This window comes from Galeopterus variegatus, unplaced genomic scaffold, assembly GCF_000696425.1.
Source record: "Galeopterus variegatus unplaced genomic scaffold, G_variegatus-3.0.2 Scaffold97, whole genome shotgun sequence".
In the NCBI taxonomy this organism is placed as follows: domain Eukaryota; kingdom Metazoa; phylum Chordata; class Mammalia; order Dermoptera; family Cynocephalidae; genus Galeopterus; species Galeopterus variegatus.
This window is the reverse complement of record NW_007726208.1, coordinates 1,061,012-1,083,862: the sequence shown is the minus strand read 5'-3', so window position 1 is coordinate 1,083,862 and position 22,851 is coordinate 1,061,012. Positions and strand designations below refer to the sequence as shown.

General features: G+C 37.1%; 1 protein-coding gene across 1 annotated transcript; it reads left to right on the top strand.

The window, feature by feature from the left end:
- The first annotated feature begins 7,283 nt into the window (after positions 1-7,283).
- On the top strand, positions 7,284-19,919 carry LOC103599249 (mastermind-like protein 2). The gene is made up of 3 exons (XM_008583366.1): positions 7,284-7,483; positions 12,724-12,835; positions 16,538-19,919. The coding sequence occupies exons 1-3, from the start codon at positions 7,364-7,366 to the stop codon at positions 17,551-17,553; spliced, it is 1,248 nt and encodes a 415-aa protein (XP_008581588.1). The 5' UTR covers positions 7,284-7,363; the 3' UTR covers positions 17,554-19,919.
- Positions 19,920-22,851: the final 2,932 nt, after the last annotated feature.

Sequence of the window (22,851 nt, the reverse complement as noted above, 5' to 3'; positions counted from 1 at the left end):
ACTTCTTTAACAGTAAAATTGACTCAATTCAATGAGTCTTAATATTTCAATATACGTCAATGAAACTAGGGATTTTTTTTGCTGCTTTAAGGCATGTCTAATTGGACCCCATTTTACCTTTTGCTGACATTAGTCCTGCCTGATTTCAGTGCTTGCATTGCATTAAAATGAAAAAAAAGGGGGCTAATTTTTTTTTTTTTTTTAGTTAACATCTTTTTTAAATATCTCTCACATATTGACCATGACTCACAGAGACACTTTATCAAAGAAAGACCCAGTGGCCAGGTCTATCCTCTGCTGTTTCTATTGAGATTTTACAAGATTTTCTTCATATATACTGTTTCTTTAAATATTTATCCCAGAAATTTTAAAGAAGACTAATTGTTGAATTAGTTGGTAGGGCTGGGATAGTGGAACTTGTTCTTAATTTTTACATTTGGATATTTTTTCAAAAGGACTTCAAAGTGCTTTTGAAAGAATTATAGTTTAAAACAGGGAGGATAGGTAATTAGTATTCTAAGGAAAAGGGGTGACCATTTAAAAGAGTTCAAGTGTTCCCTTAATTTCCTACCAGGTTTGTAGAGGTGGTTTGCAATCTTGTTGAGGTAGTACTTTCCATGGTGATCCATGGACAAGATATTTAACCAACGAAGTAACAAAGTTGGGAAAGCATTCTTTTAACACATTATACAACATTAAAATATGCATTCAGCTTCCTATAAAAGTAAATCAACCATACACATGCCACTTACTTGTGAGCATGTTTCGATTGCCTCCAGCTAAAAGGTTTGGTCACTATATAACTGATTTACCAAATGGTCTTCTAATATCCTTGAGACCATTCTGGGAAATAAATTGCCCATTGGTAGTACAGTTGGAAAACTTAAAAGTATAGGCAAGTGGCAGGATTTTCCAGTAGGCTGCATGAACTTCAATTGTTGCCCTTGTATATAGCACTACCCACAGTCCAGGGTATGACTATTTACTCTTCTTGGAGGTGAAAGCCTTGTAAGCAAGAACTATGTCAAAATTATCTTGATTCCCCCAGCACCTGACGAAATGCCTGGCATATAGGTTATACTCAATAAATATCTGTTTTTTAAAAAAATTGAATGAATGAATGGAACCCATCACGCGAAAAGATCTGTATTTAGCATTTTCTTCATTCAGATGCTGTTAAAAACAACAGCTTGGAATTCTGAAGAGTATTCCAAATAATATATTAAGAACGTTTCTGTAATTTAAGCAGAAATTGAATGATCATTTTCAGACAGACAGACAAAATTAGACGGTGGATGGTGGATGAATGGGTGGATGCACGGACAGACAGATAGAGGCTTTATAATCAAAAAATTCTAGTGTCTGTGTAGAAGCTGAGTCCAAAATTGTTGAGTATTGCAGTTCTGTCAAGAATATCTAGCCTCATCTTAAATGACAGAATAGGATGGCAACTTTTTAAAAATATACATATGAACTTATTATGAGATCTTCACTACTGATTTGAGATAGTCTTAAAATATTCTCAGAGTGAAAGAGCAGAAATGAGATGACTAAATATTAGCAGTGGTTAGGGACAGAGCAGTGAAATGCTGATGAGAGGACCAAAGCCTTAGAGGAAGTGGATGCTCAAAAGTGGGCCTTACAGTAAGCTCAGGACCACTTGTATACAGCCTAAGATATGTTAAAACTAAGATCTCAAACTCCTTTTGATTGGGATGGCATTTTGGGAAAAGGATATATCCTACTAAGAGATTCTGATTCTAAAATTCATAAAAATTCTGTTTGTTTTAGGTTCATGAGAAGTCCCGTTGAACTCTTTCTACTACTTTATCCCCAAGGCCTAGAAGAATGCATGATGCTCAACAAATATTTGTTGAATGAATAAATGAGTAAAGATAATAATTCTAAAGATGTAGGTTGATGATTAACAGAACTTTATGAAAATAATACAGACATGCTTTCATAGGTCAAGCAGTCCTGTGCTGGATTAAAACAAAAGTCAAGAAGCTATAACCGTATTTAAACACTGGCATAGAACTTTATGAAAATAATACAGACATGCTTTCATAGGTCTAGCAGTCCTGTGCTGGATTAAAACAAAAGTCAAGAAGCTATAACCGTATTTAAACACTGGCATGCTACTCTGTCTCAGTGACTTAATTAATACTGTAAAAGGACTTTAAAATCTCAAATACACATTCACACTCACAGGCATGTGGAAAACTATCTATGAGTACATATTAAATAAAAATTGATACTAAATCCCAGGAGGATAGGGTCAGAAACCTATTTTCTAGGTTAGCATCAAATACTGTAATTTCATAGGTAAAAACAGAAAAACACCCACAAAATGTGAGATCACTCAAGTACATGATGTGAACCAGCTATTACTTGCTGCCAAATCAATCTTTAACTCCAGTTTCTCTAGAAAACTGGGTTTTCTGTCATATAAAAGACTACATGAAAGGAAATGACCTAATTCACTCACACATGCTGTCATCTTCAGGCTGAGGATGTGCCTTTTTTACCAAGGCCTTCATATACCCTTTAGGAGAAAACAAGTGTTGGGAGAGAAAGAGATGATTTCTATAAAATCAAGTTCTACTTGGGCTGAGTTTAAGGCAAAGAGAGGCTGAATATGAAATTCAAAGCCAATGCATCACAGCATATTTTTCTCTCAAAATATTTTATGTACCAAAGTTTGCACAACATCTTGGCCATGCTAGCAAGCCTGTGTAAGGAGGTGTTTTGTGTTTCATAGCTAACAAAAGGGCAAAAAAAAATGTGGCGACAGCCAAATATTACTTCAATCATGAATTGAAAGAATGTGGATAGTAGAGTACATGGTAAGGCCCGTGGGACAGAACATTTAAAAATCTACAAAATTCCAAAAGAGAGCTTATCTCTTATTCTTTCCTCCATACCAGGGAACCTCCCTTCACCCCAGCACTAGTTTCAAATTTGGACAACCCTTAGGGCACTAGGGAGAAGTGTCCTAGAATATCTTTTTGTATTGTGAAGGAATGAAACTAAATTTAGCACAGTCCATCTGTTTGATTAGAGAGAGAAAGAGACATAGTTACATTTTCTTGGCATGCAGATCTTTTATAAATCTTAAAGAAGGGTGGTTTTCCAGTTTTGTCTGGAAATTATTTTGCAGTTCATCAATTCTGCCAACATTGAGCACTCTGTTCATTTCTTTTTCTTTATTTTCCTAAATACTTTTTAGTTTTTAGAAAATAGAAAACTGCGTAGCATATAGTGGATATTCAATAACATTTGTCAAATGCATTTGTGGATTTATAGATGCTTGGGTGACTAGGGTAGGCATTAGGAGATTTGAGTTTTAATCCTAAGGTACTGGTAAGTATTGTACCACTTAATGGGAATTATTATGCATTGCTTTTTACTGTCATAACTTTGGGTGAGTGTGCTTGTAGAGTGTATAGTTGGTGTATCTCATCTTCCCAGATAAACTATAAGCTGGTGATCTTAAACTCAAATGCCTACATGGGCCAGATAAGTAATAGAAATGAGGAAAATGGATGGGTATAATAAAATAATAAGTAGTGGAGATTGTGGTCAACTGGAGAGTATGAGGACCAACCTGTGTTTATAACATGATGGGAGCCAAACATCCCACATCTGTGGTCCAAGTCCACTTAACAGTGTGAGCTCTTTCACAAGGATAATTCTACCTAAAAAATCTCTGTAATATAAAAAAACACAAAATAAGCAAATAAGAAAAATATTAATAGCTCAAATTTATCAAACACCAACGAAGTGCCTGGCACTTTTAAATTTATTGGGTCTAATTTTATATCATTAACATAATTACCTTCATTTTAAAAATGAGGATACAAAGGTACAGTACTTACTAAATGTATATGGGTTGCTGTATGAGTAATTGGATGTTAATTGGATGTTAAATAAAAACAGCATAGCAAAGAACAAAGTATCAGAGCCCTAAGCTGATACTAACCCAGATGTTGGATGTTAAATAAAAACAGCATAGCAAAGAACAAAGTATCAGAGCCCTAAGCTGATACTAACCCAGATGAAAGAAGCACACCCTAAAAGATAGCCCATCAGAGAAGGACACCCCACACATCTTCTGGCATCTCCAAGTTGGAGGATAAAGGTAATTCCCCAAATCCATAGGTAGCTCATAATCTGCAACCCAACGGACCTCTATATTTCTGATAGAGTTGACACAGAACAGCTTTTGGCAATCTGCAAGGCCTGTCTCCTTTGCTTCATGCTATAAAACCAAACCAAACCAAACAAAACAAAGAAAGTAGACTATTGCTCCTATGTGTTAAAATAACTTTAACAATTATGAGCAGCTGTCCTTTATTAAGTGCTTTTTATGTGCAGGGCGTTGGATTATCTCCTCTAATTCTTAGAGGGACCCTATGAAATTGGTATTGTTATTGTTCTCTTTTTACAGTTAAGGAAATTGAGGCTTATAGAAGTGAGTTAACTTCTGCCAAATCACACAACTAATAAGTGCTAGAACTGGGTTCTGAACCAAGGCGGGCCTGTCTCCAGAGCTCAAGCTCTTGTCCACTGTATGGCCATGCAAAGAGAGGACCAAAAAGAAAAGTGCATTGAATTTCTACCTGTGTTTGTCAACCATTTTTTCAAAACATGAAATCCTCTTTTCAAAGTTTTGCATAAAACAACAAATTTTACCGTAGAAAAGAGCAGACTTTCTCTATTCTGGTTGAAGTAGAAAATGGAGGACCAAGCACTGCCTCAAATAGATTCTCTCTCACCTTGATTTCTTCCACCACCACCTAGTTGTCTTTACACTTCCCTGACCCTGCCTGTTTCTCCCTGTCACAGGCTCTGCTTCCCTGTCCTTAGTCTGGGTGGACCCAAAGCCTCAACCTTCAATCTTCCAGTTATTTCCTACTCTATTTGACCTCCAGGATGCCCAACTCACAGATCTTCATCTCCCACCATTCTCTTAATGACTCTCAAATGCTTGTTTCCAAGTTCACCTTCCTAGTGGCTTCCTAGTGGCTTGTAGGACACATGGGGTGAAATCTTTTCCAAGAGCCATGATGGATTTAAAGTTGAAAGAAATGACTGGTCATAGGAGTATAAATTTATCAGAACCCAGTTCTGGCCCTTATTAGTTGTGTGATTTGGCAGAAGTTAATTCACATCTATAAGCCTCAATTTCCTTATCTGTAAAATGAGAACAATAACAATACTGACTTCATAGGGTCCCTGTAAGAGTTAAGCTGCTCAGAGGATGTACCTTAGAGATGGCTCTTATTATTTCTAACTAACTGGTGAGGAGGCTCTCCCTGCCCTGGCCCCACTCCCCTGTCCTTCTCCCCAACACACTCCCTTCCACCCACCTGACTTGAGGATGCTCAGCCCTGAGGGGAGTGCTGCAAGAACAAATGTGTTGGCACAGGTTTAAAGTGCAAAAATCTTTCTTCACAATGCTTCCCGTCTCAGCTGAAAGGCAGTAGAATATAGACATTGAGAACTAGGGTTCTGGAGTCAGACCTGGCTTCTAATCCTCCTCTGCTACTTACAGCTATGAGATCTCTCTGAGCTCAGGTTTCTCATCTGCAAAATTAGGATAATAATACAAGTTCTTGCTCAGTGGGCAGAGTAAATGATATAAATCATGTAAAGCTCAGAGCACAGTGACTATCCTGTAATAAGCCTCAGTGGATGGTTATCCTTAGGATTAGTTTTAATTCCTTTGCTTACTTTGTTGTTTGCTTTTTAAAAATTTCTTTATTTTTTATTTTTTAATTGTACATATTTGTGGGTAACAGGGTGTTTTTTAATACATGCATCTATTGTACAATGATTCATTTAGGATAGATAGCACATCCATTACCTAAACATTTACCTTCTTTTTGAGGTGACCTTTTGAGGCTAGTGAGCTCTATAGCCCCAGGAATTACTAAAGCAAGACCAAGCTTCCCACATCCCCAGGCTTTGGGCAGCTCTGCAGACAACTAAAGAAATGGAAAGGGATAACAGGGAAGAGAATTTCCACAAATGGTGTACCTGCTACTACTACTCGTTAGACGCCATGGGAGTTGCTCTTTTTATGTCTTGTAACCTCACTCAGTCCAATTGGAGAATGACAGTTGGATTTTATTGCTTTCATGTATTCAGTGTTTCTCAAAGTGCATTGCCTGGATCAACAAGCATCAAAATCACCTGAGCAGGTACCCTGATCTATAACCTCAAAATCTCTGTGGCAAGGCCACGGCATCTGCATTATAACCTGCTTCCCAGATGACTGTCATCGAAGTGTGAGGATCTTTGGCTTAGTGCTTATATCACATAATCTAAACTCTGATTCTATATTTTCTTGTGTTTATACATGTAAGCATTCTCTCCCTTACTTAGGTGATAAATTCTCTAAGGTGAGGACCATGTTTTCTAGTCTTCTTGTAATCCTACTAGTGTACAGCTCAATCCTAAATATATCATTGGAAATTAATGAAAATACTTGACTGGGTTTAGCTTTCTGCTCTGTGGGGTGCTGATCTGTCAATGCCTAAAGATTGGTAGGGGCCTCAAATTAGAATGGCAATTAATCAATACCCAATGTTATTTAATATACAATGTAAGTTTTTAAACAATACTTTGTCATTGTCAGTGGGCTTGGTGTTCTTTTACTGGTTAATGCTCTGATATTCCTGAATTATTGACCATGGAACAAAATTAACAAGTCCCTGAGAAGTGAAGACCCTTCCAGTTTCAGAGTATTTGTAAAACAGAAACTCAGAGGCCTTCCTGCCTTTATATCACAGAAAACTGGGCAAGGCAAAATGCCTTCTGTCTAAAATGATTATTCGACTTTTAAACACTTAAATTGAAACATAATTTTCATGGCAGGATCAGTAATATACTATCCTTAGGGAAAAGGAAGGTATTGTTACTCTATGATGTGTTTGTTCCTGAGAAATTGAGAGGTTTGCCATATGTTTTTATGGTAGTTTTCTTTGAGGTTTCATAAACACCTTCTGGAATGTGGAGGTCCCAACATTAGAGTCATATGGGAGCTTTTCCAGGGCCCTAATGTCATTAACTCAGCTGCTTTGGTTGCTGCGATATACAATTATTTCTTCTACATTTAAAAGGCAATTCTCTGATCTCCAACCCATTAACCATGTTTGATCTTTAGCAAGATGAAAAATGTTTGGAATCTAAGCTTATGATCTTTGTGCTACATTTTTCTTCTTATAATTCACAGTAGCTTACCAATCCTCCCACCCCCCTTTCTCTTCTTTAGGATCAACACTCTGTGGTAGGCCAGAACACAGGCCCCAGTCCAAGTCCCAACCCCTGCTCAAATCCAAACACTGGAAGTGGTTACATGAACTCCCAGCAATCACTGTTGAATCAGCAATTGATGGGAAAGAAACAGACTCTACAGAGGCAGATTATGGAGCAGAAACAGCAACTTCTTCTCCAGCAGCAGATGCTGGTTGACGCGGTAAAACATTCTAATTTCTACTGCATGTACCTGTTGGCCCAACAGAGGGAGTTCATTTGTTTTCATTTCTGCTTTTACTGCCCTTTTCTCTGTGCCTACTTATGTGACAGCAACAAGATTGTCCTGGCTATAAGAGTGTCTAATTCCATACATTTAAAGTGCTGCGGGAAAAAAAAAAAAAAAACTTGATTTACCAGCTGCTGGATACTTGGAATGCATGGCACCTTGGCTAACTAGCCCTGCCCAGCCCAGGAATGTCTAGAATGACCAACATGGGCATGTGATTCAGGAAAAAGAAGCCAGTGTTGTTCCCCAGCCTCAAGGGTCAGAAATAGTGAATAGAACTTAAATCAACTCAAATCCAAACTAATTTAGAGATAAAAAGCTTTAAAAGCAGTTTTAAAAGCCAACATGGGGTATCAAAACTAAGACTTGACTTCCACAATAAATCATCTCAGAATGGAGGATGTGTTTTTTAAAAAATTGACCATAAATTTCACCATATTTAAGTGGCCTTTTAAGAAAGGCAATGCCATGTTTCCCACACATTACCCAAGCATTAACCTTTCCTCAATATTTGTGGACTTATCTTTTCTGTATTCTCAGACATACTCATACACTCAACAACTGATCCAAATCCTTGCTGCTTCCTAAGACCATGGTCTCATCTCCAATAGTTTTATTCTTTCCATTCAAGCTATTTGGCCAAATAAGAAAGGGGAAAAGTTAGTCATCTCCAGGTTAACAGAGCTTAGGTACACAGAAAAGTGAAAAGCAAAATCAAATCATTTTATACTCAAGGAGCTTTTTAGTAAAAGTCAGAAATGCAGGTGTGTGGTAAGTACTATAATTATGCAATAAATATCAATTTACAATGGGGATGCAGCTATAAACAAGACAGGCCCTCTTTTTGCCCTAAAGAAGCCTACTGCCCACTGGAGATGTCAAATGAATAGGTAATAGTAGTGTATGTGTTTAAATGCTCTGCTGTGGGAACTATTAGAAATGGTTTCAGAGACGAAGTTATATCTACCAAAGATCTGAAGGTGAAGTGGGAGATGAGGGAAGAGTAGGGGTTTATTCCAGCCAGAAGAACCAGAATATTCAAAGACCTAGAGACAATAAAAGATATGACATTGTCACATTTGCAAGGCATAGAGTGTGCACAAAGATAGGAAAGTAGGTCATTGGCAAGGAGGCCAGAAATGAGAGGGTGGAGGATCGAGCTTGATAGATCAGAGTATATATTGTATGAAAAGCAATGGAGAGGATTTTAAGGACCTAAGACACAGAAGTACTAGATTCAGATTTGCACTGTAGTAAAAGTTTAAAACATAGCAAGAAAAAATATAATGGAGAGAAATATTAAGTCCAGCCTGAAAAGATTGAGGATAGTCTCCCAAAAAAGGTAACATTTGACTTTAACTTTGAAGGACTGTAGGATTTCAATAGATAGAGTAGGTAGAGTCCACCGTTCTAGGTGGAGGAACCAAAAGGTGCAGCCTGGCTGTGTATTTGTTCATTTGAGATTATATTATGAAATATTCAATGCATAATGAACAGTATAAATAATAATATAACGATCATATATGTTTTTTAAGAAATGACAAATGGGATAAGTTTATGGTCCAGAGCATGTGAGGAGAAATAGTGAGAAATAAATTTATTTGACCTTAAATAAGAATAGCAAGAAATAAATTTACAGATAACCTTGAATCCTGCCCTAAAATGTTAAGGTAAAGGGGAGTCACTGACTGGATCACAAAGTGACACAACTGGTTTCTTCTACAAATCATAGTTTTAAAAATTCAGTCCTCCCACCTGTTCCTTCTCCCATCCTTTTTTTTTTTTTTTTTATTCCTTATAAACTAAATAGCTTAGGAAAAACAGGCAGCAGAAAATACAAACCATCTAAGATTGACTTACTAGGTACACTTTGATTACTCCCATTGATATTATTAATTCAATAAATTTTAACATGCAGAGGTTGAATTTCTGGATTTTCCGCTCTGACTAAAAGGCAAGGAAGTGGTAGTGTACACATTCCATGAGGGTCCTGGCCTGGCACTGGCCTAACTCCCACTGAGCCCCAGTTGAGTCACCACTGGGACAGGTGCAAAGGGAAGTGGCATAAGCTGTGAGAGATGAATGCAAATGAGGCTGCTGTTTCTGTGATTTTTATAAACCATTCACATTTCTCTTTGTTTGGACACCATTGAGGGTGCCTGTGCTTTTTAGCATATCCAGGAAGAAACAGCCTTTGATACCACTTTACATTAGCATATGCTTTGTAGTCGTTTGCAGTCAGTTGGCAAGGCCAGATAGGCGCCTAAATTGAGACATTTTCTCTTGAAAGTTTGTTATCCTTCCTCTTTATTATTCTCCCACCAGTGAAGTGCAAAGAAGAGAAATGAGTAGTACTTATTACAATGGACATCATAGTTACCAACACTTACTGTACACCTACTGTGTGCCAGGCATCATCATCTATACAATAGGAGTTTGAGGGAGGTTCTTTAATATCCACATCTCACATTTTTACAGATGGGAAAACTGAAGCAGGAGAGGTGTGTACTATAGCAGATGATTTCTACTTTAGGTTTTCAGGACCAAGTCATTGCATTATCATTAGACATTAGTTGGTAACCATTAGACATTAGTTGATAAATTAATGATATACAGAAGTAATCTCAGGGACAGCCTATACATTTACACTTGCATAGAATGGCAATGTCATTCCCTTGCAAAATGTAGCTGTTTCCATTCAGTATTGCAGTCTGGTCTTTGCTACTCTTCAGCGCCAAGTGACAACATGGCAATTCTATGTTCTGTCCATATGCAAGACCATTAAATCTAACTCATTTGTGAACAAGTAGTTTAAATAACTCAACTTTCCAGAGTTATACATATTAACCCTTTGAACAACCCAATTTTAGCCTTTGGGGGATAGAAAGTCAATGATTAGACTAAAGATACTTGAAAATTAATTCAGGGATGAAATCTAGTCTGTAATGGGGAATCAAGGGCCTGGTTATCACACAAAAAACACATACATACATACACATACATCCTGTCTTTTTCAATATAAACAGCAGAAACACCTAATTAGATAACAAAGAATGACAGATGCGTTGGGAAAAGAGAAGATTTCAGAATGTCTTATGCTTGGCATAAAAGTCAAAACTGTCAGCTTACACAGGGATGGTTGAACATCACCACATTTGGGTTCATGGAACATCTCAAGTTGTTTCTTAAACATTTAGGGTTTGGGAAAAACCAGAAAGAGTTTCACCAACCACTTTTTCCCTTAGTTTGTAAACCCATGTTTTAAAGAAATGTAATCCATATGTTTCTGATTCATTTACACTTAGCTCATCAAAATTGTGTTTTATATGAATTACTTGATGTCCAAAAGACTTTAAGTCTTTCAAGTTGTTTTTTTTTTTTTTTTTTTTTTAGAAACGATAATCTGAATTTAGTTTGTTGTTGTTCTAAGAACTTTCTTCCCTTTATAGTAAACTTATTCTATTTAAAAGGTTTGGAATTTGATGGGAAACTGAGAAACACATGGCTTAAATGAGTTCTAATTTAGGCAGTACACATTTGACTTCCAACTAATTTACTAATCTATCTATTACAAAGTTTCTTTTTTCTGTTTATTGATTTTTTTTCTCTAATTATTGTGTCTTCTCTCTACCTATGCCAATTATTTTTATCTTTGAAACAAAGGTTACTTTGGGATGCATACAAAGTTGCAGTGAAGCAATTCTAAAAACTTCCTGATCCATACTGAGAAAGAAAAAACAAGCAGCCCTGATGTCCAGAACTAATATGACACTCACGGCCAAGCCATTTAGTTCTCTGTTGGACATAATCTTAGAGAATATCAACCTCAGACAGGGTTACTGTGAAACCATGATAAAATGAGACAAAACAAGACACTTTATAATTTTGTCTAAAAACAGGCACAAACATGGTCACTGTGCAACACCAAAAATACCAAATATCCTCCTCTTTGGCTAAATGAGTGATAGCTAGTTCTTTACTCAATCATAGACTTGACCTCACTTTCTGACAGCTTCCAATCTAGAACAAATCTCCACTTCCTTAGACACTCCCTAAATCACTCAATCAAAGCCCAAATCCTATGATAGGTTCTCTCTAACACTCTCCTACTAAGACACCCCATGGTTTCCCATGATGTGCACTCTCTCTTGCCGCAACAAGTAATAAACCCAACAGGTGTGTTCCTGGTGGGCTTTGGCTGAGGGCACTGACAATATTAAAAGAATGTCCCTGTTTCCTCTCCTAGCTCCCAAACTCGCATATAACAAAAGTTGGCTGATTCCAAAAGGAAGGAAAGGGAGGAGCTTGGGAAATTTCTATGCTTTTAGAATTGAGCACTAAGAAACAGAGTAGCAAGAGGCTCTTGTATTGTATGACAGGAAACAGCCTGCGTTTTTGACTCAGGATTTTGTCTGTGTTCTACCACTGTGTGATGGTAGGTAAGTTACTTAGCCTAACTAAGCTTCCATTTCCTCATCTCTTAAGTGGAAATAATCATGAGGCGATAAAAAAGAGGTACAGGTTGAGTATCTCTTATCCTAAATGTTTGGGACCAGAATTGGTTCAGATTTCAGATTTTTTCAGATTTTGGAATATTTGCATAATCCAAAATGCTCAGATGTTGAAACATTTTGGATTTTGGGTTTTCACACCTGGGATGCTCAATCTGTAATAGGCATATAGTTCCTATAGGCATATAGTTCCTATACCAGTACCTGATAGGTTATCTCCTGTTATCTTCTCCTATCTAGGCTTGCCAGATTTAGCAAATAAAAATACAGAATACCCAGGTGTTCTATATTTTGTCTAGCTATGCTTTCCTTATTTCCTGGGACCAGAATTATATACATATAGGTACCAAAGTATATCAGGTGTGTTACAACGTAAACTGGAAATACCATCTCAAAAATCACAGAAATTTAGTTCTCATTAAAATCTAATTGCAAAATCAAAGAAATGAGAATAGTTACTAGACCCAAAACACATGTTAAATGTTATGGAGAAGTAGAAATTATATTTCCATGCAGGAAGTTTATTGAAATTGAAAAAAATTATCTCTGAAATCAAATCATGATTTGCAACCCATGACTGCAAAATTGTTCATAACAGCACATAAATTTTTACAAGTGAAAAAGTAACAGTACAATTAATATGTTTTCATCTATGCTTTCAAGGAGAAAATTGCTTCACAAGATCAGATAAACCGACATTTGACAAGGCCACCTCCAGATTATAAAGACCAAAGAAGAAATGTGGGCAGTATGCAGCCTGCTGCTCAGTATTCTGGTAAGTGTTCTTAAAAATTAATAAAAATCATCACTGAAAAAAAGGAAAGTTCAATTTTCAATATTTCTTTCCTCATCTCTTATTTGATTGTAACATCTTTCTTAGAATCTTTCACTAACTCTCATTTAGCTTTTAGATCAAGACCATACTTAAATATTTTTCAGCCCTTTCATTGGTTCTTCTTGCTTATTCCTGCCCTGTATTCCCATATTTCACTGCTCTCTGGATTACTTCTGAGAATTCAAAAAACCTAAATGTTTTCTAACTGCTGGGTTCAACCATTCTCCTAACCAACATCATATCTTGACCCAGGTAGTATCAGGTAAGCAGACATTTCTCCCTCTTAGTCACATGTGTAACTTGCTAAAGCCTAGTCTTTTTGTCTCATCTTTTGAGCCCATCTCCCTAAGGTTTCCCCTTCAAAGACGAATAGTCCTGCCACCGACAAATAATTGAGAAAGCAATTCTTTATGAAATTTCTCAAAAACAACAATGGTGGATCCCATTTTAATCACAAAACACTTCTTAATAGCTCTTTCAATATAAAATAGGCGGTAAGCACTACTCCCAAATCTCTCTCCTCCCACTCTCTGAACTCAAAAAGAACCTCTCCCAAACCCAGCCTCTGCTCCTGCCTTCTCCTATTCAGCATCTATTCAAGTCTCCTCTGCCTCAAATTCTCTGCACTTTCCCATGTAAGTTAAGCTTATCCTCTTGGGCTTCCCAAGTTCTGCTTTACCTGTTACTTTCATCTGTCCAGGAAACCATGAAGAAAATTCACTAAAGAATGAGAGTCTGTGAACACTACTATTTATTAATATTTTCTGGTCCTATTTATTGTAGTTTTAAATATATTGTCCTAATTTATTTAAACTCCTTCAAATGTACCAGATTGTTTCTCTCCACTAAAATAAGGAATGGGATATATGTACTCTACTTGGTAAGATTACTTTGCCTCAGAGAAAAAACAGGATTCTGTATTTGATTGTCCTCAAGGAAGTTGACTGACAAGATGGGGTTTATTTGGAACATGGCTTCTTATACCATATCCCATGAGTAGGCTTTGGGAAAGCTAGGAGCCCTTCGAAATATTATACAAAATTCAAGATGGATGTTTAGGTTTTTCTTTTCCCACTCATATAAAAGAATTGCATGGATAGTAGTCTAGGGCTTTTTTGGTGACTCCACAGTATTATCAGGAATCCAGGCTTCTTTTGTCTTGCTGCTCCATCTTCTTTAGTGTGTGGCTTCCATTCTAAGGGCTGCCTTGTGGCCACCTTATCACCAGCCTTCCTATCCATATTCCAGGTAGGAAGAGGGAAGAAAGGAAAAGGTGAAATGGCCTCTCAATGAGTCAGATTCCCTTTTCAAAGCAGTTGTCTTGGACTCCCACCTACCAACTTCTGCCTTTAGCCAGAATTTATTCATATGTGCCCCAACCCCACCCCGCCCTTCCAGCAGCAAGGAAGTTTGGAAAATGTGGCTTTTCAGCTAAGTGCATTGCTACAAAATCAAGGCTGTTTTTCTAATGAAGACTGGGAGGTTTTCCACAGTGCATATGGGCATTTTTTAAGGGTGGGGTCCTTAGCATACAACTGCTGACCCCCCAATGGGTAAGAATCACTGCTGTAGAGCATTGTACTTCCCATGTCTTCTGAGAATGAAATAGTGACAAAACACAGCACAGACTCCTTTATCATTTTTTATTTTAATCTTATTGCAATAATAATCACTTTTCCCAGAAGTTGATATTAGAAATGAAATATGAAAAGTATCTAGAACAGTTTTTATCACATAGTAGGAGCTTCTAAATGTTAACTGTTATTATTATTTTGTGATCCTCATGGAAATTCTCTCTATTCTGGTTTTTTAAAAATACTGCTGTCCTCACAAACCTTCTCAGGGCATGTTGTTAAAATACAGGGCACCTTACAGGGGATGTTTTCTAAACCTTCAAATTTTTTTCCACAGCAATTTCATAGTGTAAATTCCCTTACCATGAAACTTTCAGATACAAAGATCATGTTGCTTAACCTCATTAGCATTGTGTGTACTCTCAGTTGTTGTTCAGGTATCTCCTACCTGGCTCTGATCCCTCTTCATCAAACACTTACTGCCCACTACACAGTGCAGGGCCCTCTGCTAACACAAGAGGTACAAGGAGATACAAGAGACTGTTCCTGCCTTCAAGGGGTATGTGGACTAGTTGGGGACATATTTTAAGTAAACAGAAAGGCTAGCGTGTTCATCTTGCCTTTAGTCTTTCGGGTTGTATACCAGGCTAGATATCCTCAAGCAGCAGGGGACATTCTAAGATACAACTGCAGACATGCTGTGCTCATCCACTGACATTATGATATTCATATGTGTGTGTAGCTCTCTGTTTCTCAGTATCTCTGATTCTCTGAGCCTCCCTGCCTCTCTTCAGGAGCATACTTCATAAGAAAATCATTCTCCAAGTTTTCTCTTTGCTTCAAGCTCTCATTCATTCATTGATTCAAAAAATATCAATTGAATTTCTACTTTGTGCCATCTACTAGACTCAGGGAATATGAAGTGAACAGAACAGGTAAAAATTCCTTCCCTCATGGAACTTATCATCTAATAAGCACTTTTTTTTCTCTCTTTCTGGCACTCCGTTTTTGCCTCTCAAGATGTTTTTCATGATGACTTTAACCCCCCAAGTCAGGAAGATTTCAGTGTGTTGCTTAATCGCTGTCTATGTGTGGAGGCTTCCTATTCAGCAGCCTGTGTCTCAGGCACTGGATCCACATCCAACCAGTTATTGACAGGCATCTGTTTAACTGGCAGGCACTTCCAGGCTCTATGGATTGCCCAATACAAAGGCTAAGTGCTAAATGAAAGATTCAAAGGGCAAATGCTGCTGGAGAGAGGAGGCTGGAATAATAAGGGAAAGGTTAATGGAGGAGTTTGGGCCTTGGCCTGAGCCTTGAAGAAAAGACAGGGTCCAGCGAGCTAAGAGGGGCATCATATGAGAGTGAAATGGCATGAGTGAAGGCGGCTCATGGTGTGTTGGATAACAATGCCATAGTAACTACACCTCTGGGAGCAGAAGGATTTCTGTATGGAAATAATCACCAGAGCATGGATTATGTTGAATTCCAGATGTTTAAAGAGATGGTAATTTACCTTTTGGACACTGGGGAGCCTTGCATGTCAGCTTCTTGAATGAATTTGATGCAGATAAAAAAATGGGACATGATTTTCAAGGCCATAGGTTAGGAATATTAATGTAGTAGCCATGTATAGGATTCATCCACACTTTCTTATTTGGACCCTGGAGTAAACAGTAACACGGATTTCATGACAGCTGGCTAATCAAAGTTGTAGTCTTTGGACTTAGAACACAGTAAAGCCAATTCAAAATGGAAGATTGACTATCATCTCCTCTCAGTGATCTCAGAAGAGGAATAAAATAAAACCTAGAAAATAGAATCATTCTATTTTAGTCTTCTTTTTCTAATGTGTAAACTCTTGACCTTTTCACAAAGGAGTGACCTAGGGTGAAACTCCCCCGTAAAAGCTGTCTTATTCCTTTTATATAAAATGTTTAATGAGTATTTCTCTTAAGTGTTCTTAAACCCAAGAGCAGTTTCATAGTTGATAAGTTATTGAAAAGCATTTGTACAAGAAGAGATAACCTACTATTACGAACTAATAGAATTTTCTTCTTTTTCTTAGGTGGTTCATCAACAGTGAGTTTAAACTCTAATCAGGCTTTGGCAAACCCAGTTTCAACACACACCATTTTAACTTCAAATTCCAGTCTAATGTCTACTTCTCATGGGACAAGAATGCCATCATTATCCACAGCAGTTCAGAACCTAGGGATGTATGGAAATCTGCCTTGTAATCAACCTGGCACATACAGTGTCACTTCAGGAATGAATCAATTGACCCAGCAGAGAAACGCAAACCATTTGATAGCAAATCAAAACAATGCTCTGATGCCACGGCCACCTACCTTAGGGCCAAGTAATAATAACAATGTTGCCACTTTTGGAGCGGGAGCGGTTGGCAATTCACAACAATTGAGACCAAATATAACCCATAGTATGGCAAGCATACCAGCACAGAGAACATCAAATGTAATGATCACATCCAACACAACAGCACCAAACTGGGCCTCTCAAGAAGCAGCAACCAAACAGCAGGAAGCCCTGAAGTCCACAGGAGTTCGCTTCCCTACAGGTACACCTGCAGCCTATGCCCCAAATCAGTCATTGCAACAGGCAGTAGGTAGCCAGCAATTTCCCCAGAGGGCAGTGGCTCCTCCTAACCAGTTAACACCAGCAGTGCAGATGAGACCCATGAACCAAATGAGCCAAACATTAAATGGGCAAACCATGGGTCCTCTCAGGGGTCTGAATCTCAGACCCAATCAGCTAAGCACACAAATTTTGCCTAATTTGAATCAGTCAGGAACAGGGTTGAATCAGTCAAGGACAGGCATAAGCCAGCCGCCTTCCCTGACACCCAGCAATTTTCCTTCACCCAATCAAAGTTCCAGGGCTTTTCAAGGAACTGACCATGTCAGTGACTTAGCTTTTGACTTCCTCAGCCAACAGACTGATAACATGGGCCCTGCCCTAAACAGTGATGCTGATTTCATTGATTCTTTATTGAAGACAGAGCCTGGTAATGATGACTGGATGAAAGACATCAATCTTGATGAAATCTTGGGGAATAACTCCTGAAGGAGAAAGGGGAGACAATTTTCAAACTTCAAGCACTAAGAGGCAGTATTTTACAAGGACTCTGAAAAGACCAAACTGTTGACTTTCAAATGAGCTGCATGAAGATACCATGGCTTAAAAATGGAAAGCAGAAAGAAACTGTAGTGGTGAACATTTTGGTCTAAAATCTTGTTTTAAATCTCAAACCTGAAAGTAAAACATTGGGATCACTTTTCCCTGTCTGAACTCCAGGACACAGTATCCAATCTATCCAAACAGAACTGTGATGTTGATGTGTAATTAACTGTGTAAAATAGGCTTTCCAAGCTCCTTTTTCCCCCTGAAATTAAAGTAATAGAACTTGTAGCTTGTTTAAACCCCATGTCATAAGGTGGTACTAGTTCCAAGCAACAAGCAAAAAATTCCTTAATTTGCTCTAATAATCTGTGTGGTTTAATCTTTCCACTCTGTCTTTTCGTTTAATTTTCATAAAGCTTGCAGGATAGATTGAAATGTTATTGGTTTGTTTGGAGTAACTGAACAGTGTCCTAAGTAAAGGAAAGCCAGAGAACCTAGAAAACATCCAGTAGATTATAGAATTTCTTCCCTAGATTCACCCATTACTTTTGCAGTTTTCTCACATATCCTGTACTTCAGTGGAATGCTGCCTCTAGTGATGAAACAAGACTGTAGAGCTGTGTAACCTGGTTTTGGCTTTCACAACCAATTTCTGAATCCATTCCCAACCAAGTTTTAGATACAACCAAGACTAGACTTAATCATACTGAAATATTGGTGCACACCTGTCTGCATCAGATTTCACTTAAAAAAAAAACCCATTAGACATTGCTATGAGATTTATTTAGCCACAAAAAATCTGGGGTGTTGCTTATTGTGCTTATGCCCACTGTTTTGTTCCAAAGTTGAGTGAAATTGAGCCTTGTCCTCCCTACTTATTTTTATGACCAGAGTCTGGTTTGTAAGAAAAGGCAATTTGGAGATCAAAACTGAGATTAGAAGGTATCATGTTTTTGTTGGAGATAAGACTCAAGGGTGGCAAGTATAACTAGGTACAAATCTATTTCACAGGGTTTGAAGGAAAGCATGATTGAGAGGGAAAACAATCTGTCCCTTATTGGGCATATTATTTGGATTTGAGTGAACAGCTAAATAGAATGTAATCCATTAGTAGCGATCTATTCATTCTTCTGTCTCTGATGTGATGAATCATTGCCACATGCTAGATGGACCCTTCATATCCAGGTTTTCTTCCTCAGGGCTGAGCACTACATCAAAGAAAGAGTTTTTGTTGAGTAATTCAACCTTAGTGCTCACATACAGATCAGCTGTGAAATGGGGAAGACGTGTGCTGATTTGGAATGGATGCAAAATACCACTATCATTTTTCTAATTACAGAGGAACAAGGATATCTTCAACCCTTTCAGGTATACACTTACATGTTCAAATATCAAATTTAATTTAACTTAAGTCATTTAATAACCAAGTCTTTAAATATCTGTTCAAAAAAGAACACATTTTGATAGTGTGTTCTGTAAAGCTTTCTCCCAATCTTTAAAATGTCTAGAAGCACTCTCCTTTTTTACATTGTACCAACATCACTGGCCCAAAATCTTTTCTGTGCTAGCTTGTAAATATAAATAAATTACTTGTTTTGTAAACTTTTGTAAAGAATATTTTGGTAGAAATACTTAAAACATATTCTTTGGGTTATATTTATACATATGTGAAATAAATATACTATCAAAAGGTTATATTTTATACAAAAAGTAAATTGTTACCTTTTGTATGCTAATATACAAAGTTTTGTATAATATGATGGTTTATTTTTAGCTCTCCACTTAAACCATAGGTGGTCAAGTGGGAACTTTTAAAAACTATCAAGAGGCTTGTTAGACAAATTTATATACTGAAACCTCAATAAGAAAGCATTCCAGGTTTCAATCTTTTCCTTTTTTTCCTGTTCCCACATTATTTTTTAAAACCCATAGTTGTCTTATTTGATTATTGACTATTCTGCTGTGCACATTGTATTGGTCCTTGTTGCATGTCGTCTACTGTGTGTTTTTCCATTTTATAAAACAGTGTTTCTCCATGCAAAAAGAAAGAAAAAAAATGATGTACATATAAACACTTTTATTTTATGACTCCTCCATGTTACTGTATATATCTGCCAGCACTTCCTAGTTACACTCCTGTGATTCAGCTTATTTTTACCCTAACATAAATAGTATGTTTTGTAGTAGTTATCAAATTTAAGAGATAAAGCAATCAGAATGTTTGGATTTTCTTCTATATTAATGTGAATTTCATAATTAATGTCTATTTATTCAGCTATTCATTAAAATACAGGATTCTTTGGAAAAAATGGTGTAGTCTATAGTTTCTGTTTGTTGGCAGCCTATTACCAAAGATGACGTAATTTTCCTGAAAGCTGAGATAATGACAATTTGATAGACATATTTAGCCAAAACCTTAGGATTTACAACTTAAGAGCTATTGTAAGACAATCTTCTATTTATAGAAATAACAGACTACTTAATTGTTGGCATTGTTTATCATCCTGACATATACAGGAGATAGAAGTAATTTTTCTTTTTTTTAAGTAAAAGACTAGAAAACAATTTAAGCAAATAACTCATTCTTAGCTTTATGTAAAGCCCAATGAAGATAAATAACTCTGCTCTAAGTGAATGCACTAATATTACCCTCATTACTGTAACTGCATCCATAACTGTAAAGATTTCAACTTGTAAAACAAGCATTTTGTATTGTGTATAATTCCATGTGTTAAAAAAAAATAGTTTTAAAAAACTCAGAAGTGGTTCTCTTGTATGAAATCACATTTTCAGTCACCAATGATATTATTGCTCTATCACAGAAAGTTCTGAGAGCTATTAATAGTAATGGGAACTTAAAGTCAAATTTATTTTCTAGGAAGCTTCTAATACTAGTAAAATTGACTTGTTTCAGTGTTCTTTAGTTCACTTAGAAAGTTTGTATTAAAACTCTATATGCATAGCACTTACTAAATACTGGGGAAATACATCCTGATTCTCATGCACTGCAGGCATTTGGCTGGCCTGCTGTGTGGCATTTGGCCAGACCAGGCTGAGTGAACACAGGGCTAAGTAAACATAACCTGGCTGGTCATATTTACACACCCCTTCTTGAGAGTCCAGGAGGTTAAGAGAAAGATGGGCCTTTGTAGGAGGCAAGAGGAACTACTACAAATTCTTCTGTCCCACTGTCCAAATTTGTTGCTAGAGTTCCATTGTCCCTTTCCCTTCTGCCAAAAAAATTATGTGATGTTATCTTTTTCATTAGCATTATTAATGGAACAATAATAAAATTGACAATTTATATAGTCCCTGTCCCAAAGAGCCTGGAAGGTTAGATAGTAAACAAATAAAACTAATATCAGTAAAAAATAATATATGTACATACACACAAATTAAGAGAAAGAAATCTGTAATTCCAAAATTACCTGTGAATCCCAGTATGCAGCCATGAGAGACGAAATGGGACAGTAAAAGTGAGCACAAAGAGAGAAGAGCTCAGCCTGTTCTTACTCTGTGGTTGCCAAAGGCAAATTTTTAATCATTTTATCCATAATTTCCATTTCATATTTCTGTAACTATGTCTCCTTACCCCCCAAAAAGAGGATTTAGGGCTGAAGTAGCTCTATATTTATTTCTAATTCTAGAACTTTGTGATTTATTTTTTTCCAAAACTAAGTGGGAAATTAAGCAAAAAGCCTCAATAGCATCCTTTTCAAAATAAAGAAATCACTGGTCACTCAACCTTTTGAAAATTTTCAGGTTGTCAGTCAACTTTATTAAAAAGCAGATATTTCCTTTAAAATCAAATCACATGAAAGCAAGAGCTCATCATCGGTAGGCCAGAACTAGACTGTAGGCAAATGGACAGTGCAAATGTAGATGCCTGCTGACTACAAATCAAGCCCTGAAGATCAGTATGTGGGATGTAATATTAAATGTTCATTTTCCTGTGGGATCATAGAATTTCACTAAAAAAAAATTTGTCTGCTAGGGAGGATAAAACCAATATTTGGAATAGTATATGCCATTAGTTATATATTAATAAACTGTCATGAGTTATAAATGGTAGTGTAACATCTTTGAAATATTCTTCCTAACTTCCTGTAGTTGACAAAGTACAGGTATTGCCCTAGCATCAGCTTCATTGACAGCAATAATGTAAATAAAACTCCGTACCATGGGAATTAACAAAACATATTGGCCTTAGATTTTTAAAACCAAAAACTGTTGTCCCTGACCTGAATGCAGTAATATTGACAGAGAGCTTTTGTTTGAACTTCTCTTTTACCAAATTTAACTCATCTTTAGCTCCAAGATGTGTATGAATATACAGATGCTTTTTATAATACTTAGGATTCTTTCAACAAAAGGGAAGGAGGAAAAAAGGGAGAAAGAATGATATATAAAAAAGACTGCATAAATATATAGAAGCATCTTTCAGGGTTCTCTCAGCAAAAGGAGGGAAAAGGGAAGGGAGAAAGAAGGAAAGAAAATATGCTTCACATAAGCTTAGGGAAAGAAATTTGCTGGTTATCATAACCAAAACTTACAGGAGAAAGTTCTGGGGTTAGGCACAGCAGAATCCAGCTGCTCAACGATGTCATCAAGAATTAGTTCTTTCATGTTTCTCACCTTTGTGTCCCTGTGTCTTGGTTCCATTCTCAGTCATGTCCTGCCTTCATGGTGGCAAAGTGGTTGCTAGCAGCTCCAGACTTACATCCTCAAAACTGCACATCCAGCATAAACAAAAGTGAATGTTTCTCTTTCAAAAGACCTAAATTTGAATCTCACAACTTCCATTAGGGCATGCGCCATCCCTGAACAATCACTTCGGCCAGGGAAGTGTAGAGGTCTGACTGGCCAGGCTGAGTTAAGTGCCTGTCCCTGCAGACAGAGGTAGTGTTAATATTACCCAAACCATATGGACTGAGGGTGGAAAAGAGGTGGTTTCCCAAGGAAAATCAGGTTGTTATTGTAAGAAAAGAAGGAAATAAAAGAAATAGGTGTAAAATAAAACCAGGAATGTTTACTACCCTTTTCTGGCTGCCTATTTCCATAACACTGTTTTTCTCATATCTTCAATTTCAAATTCTCACTGTAATCCAAACACACTCACCTCCTCCTCCTCATAGGAAGTCAATCCAAATCTCATCTATTTACTGTATCCACCTTTTAGTCCAGCACATCTAGGTGAGGTAAACCCTCTTCTGCCAGGTTAAGATGGGCCAGCAACTTAAG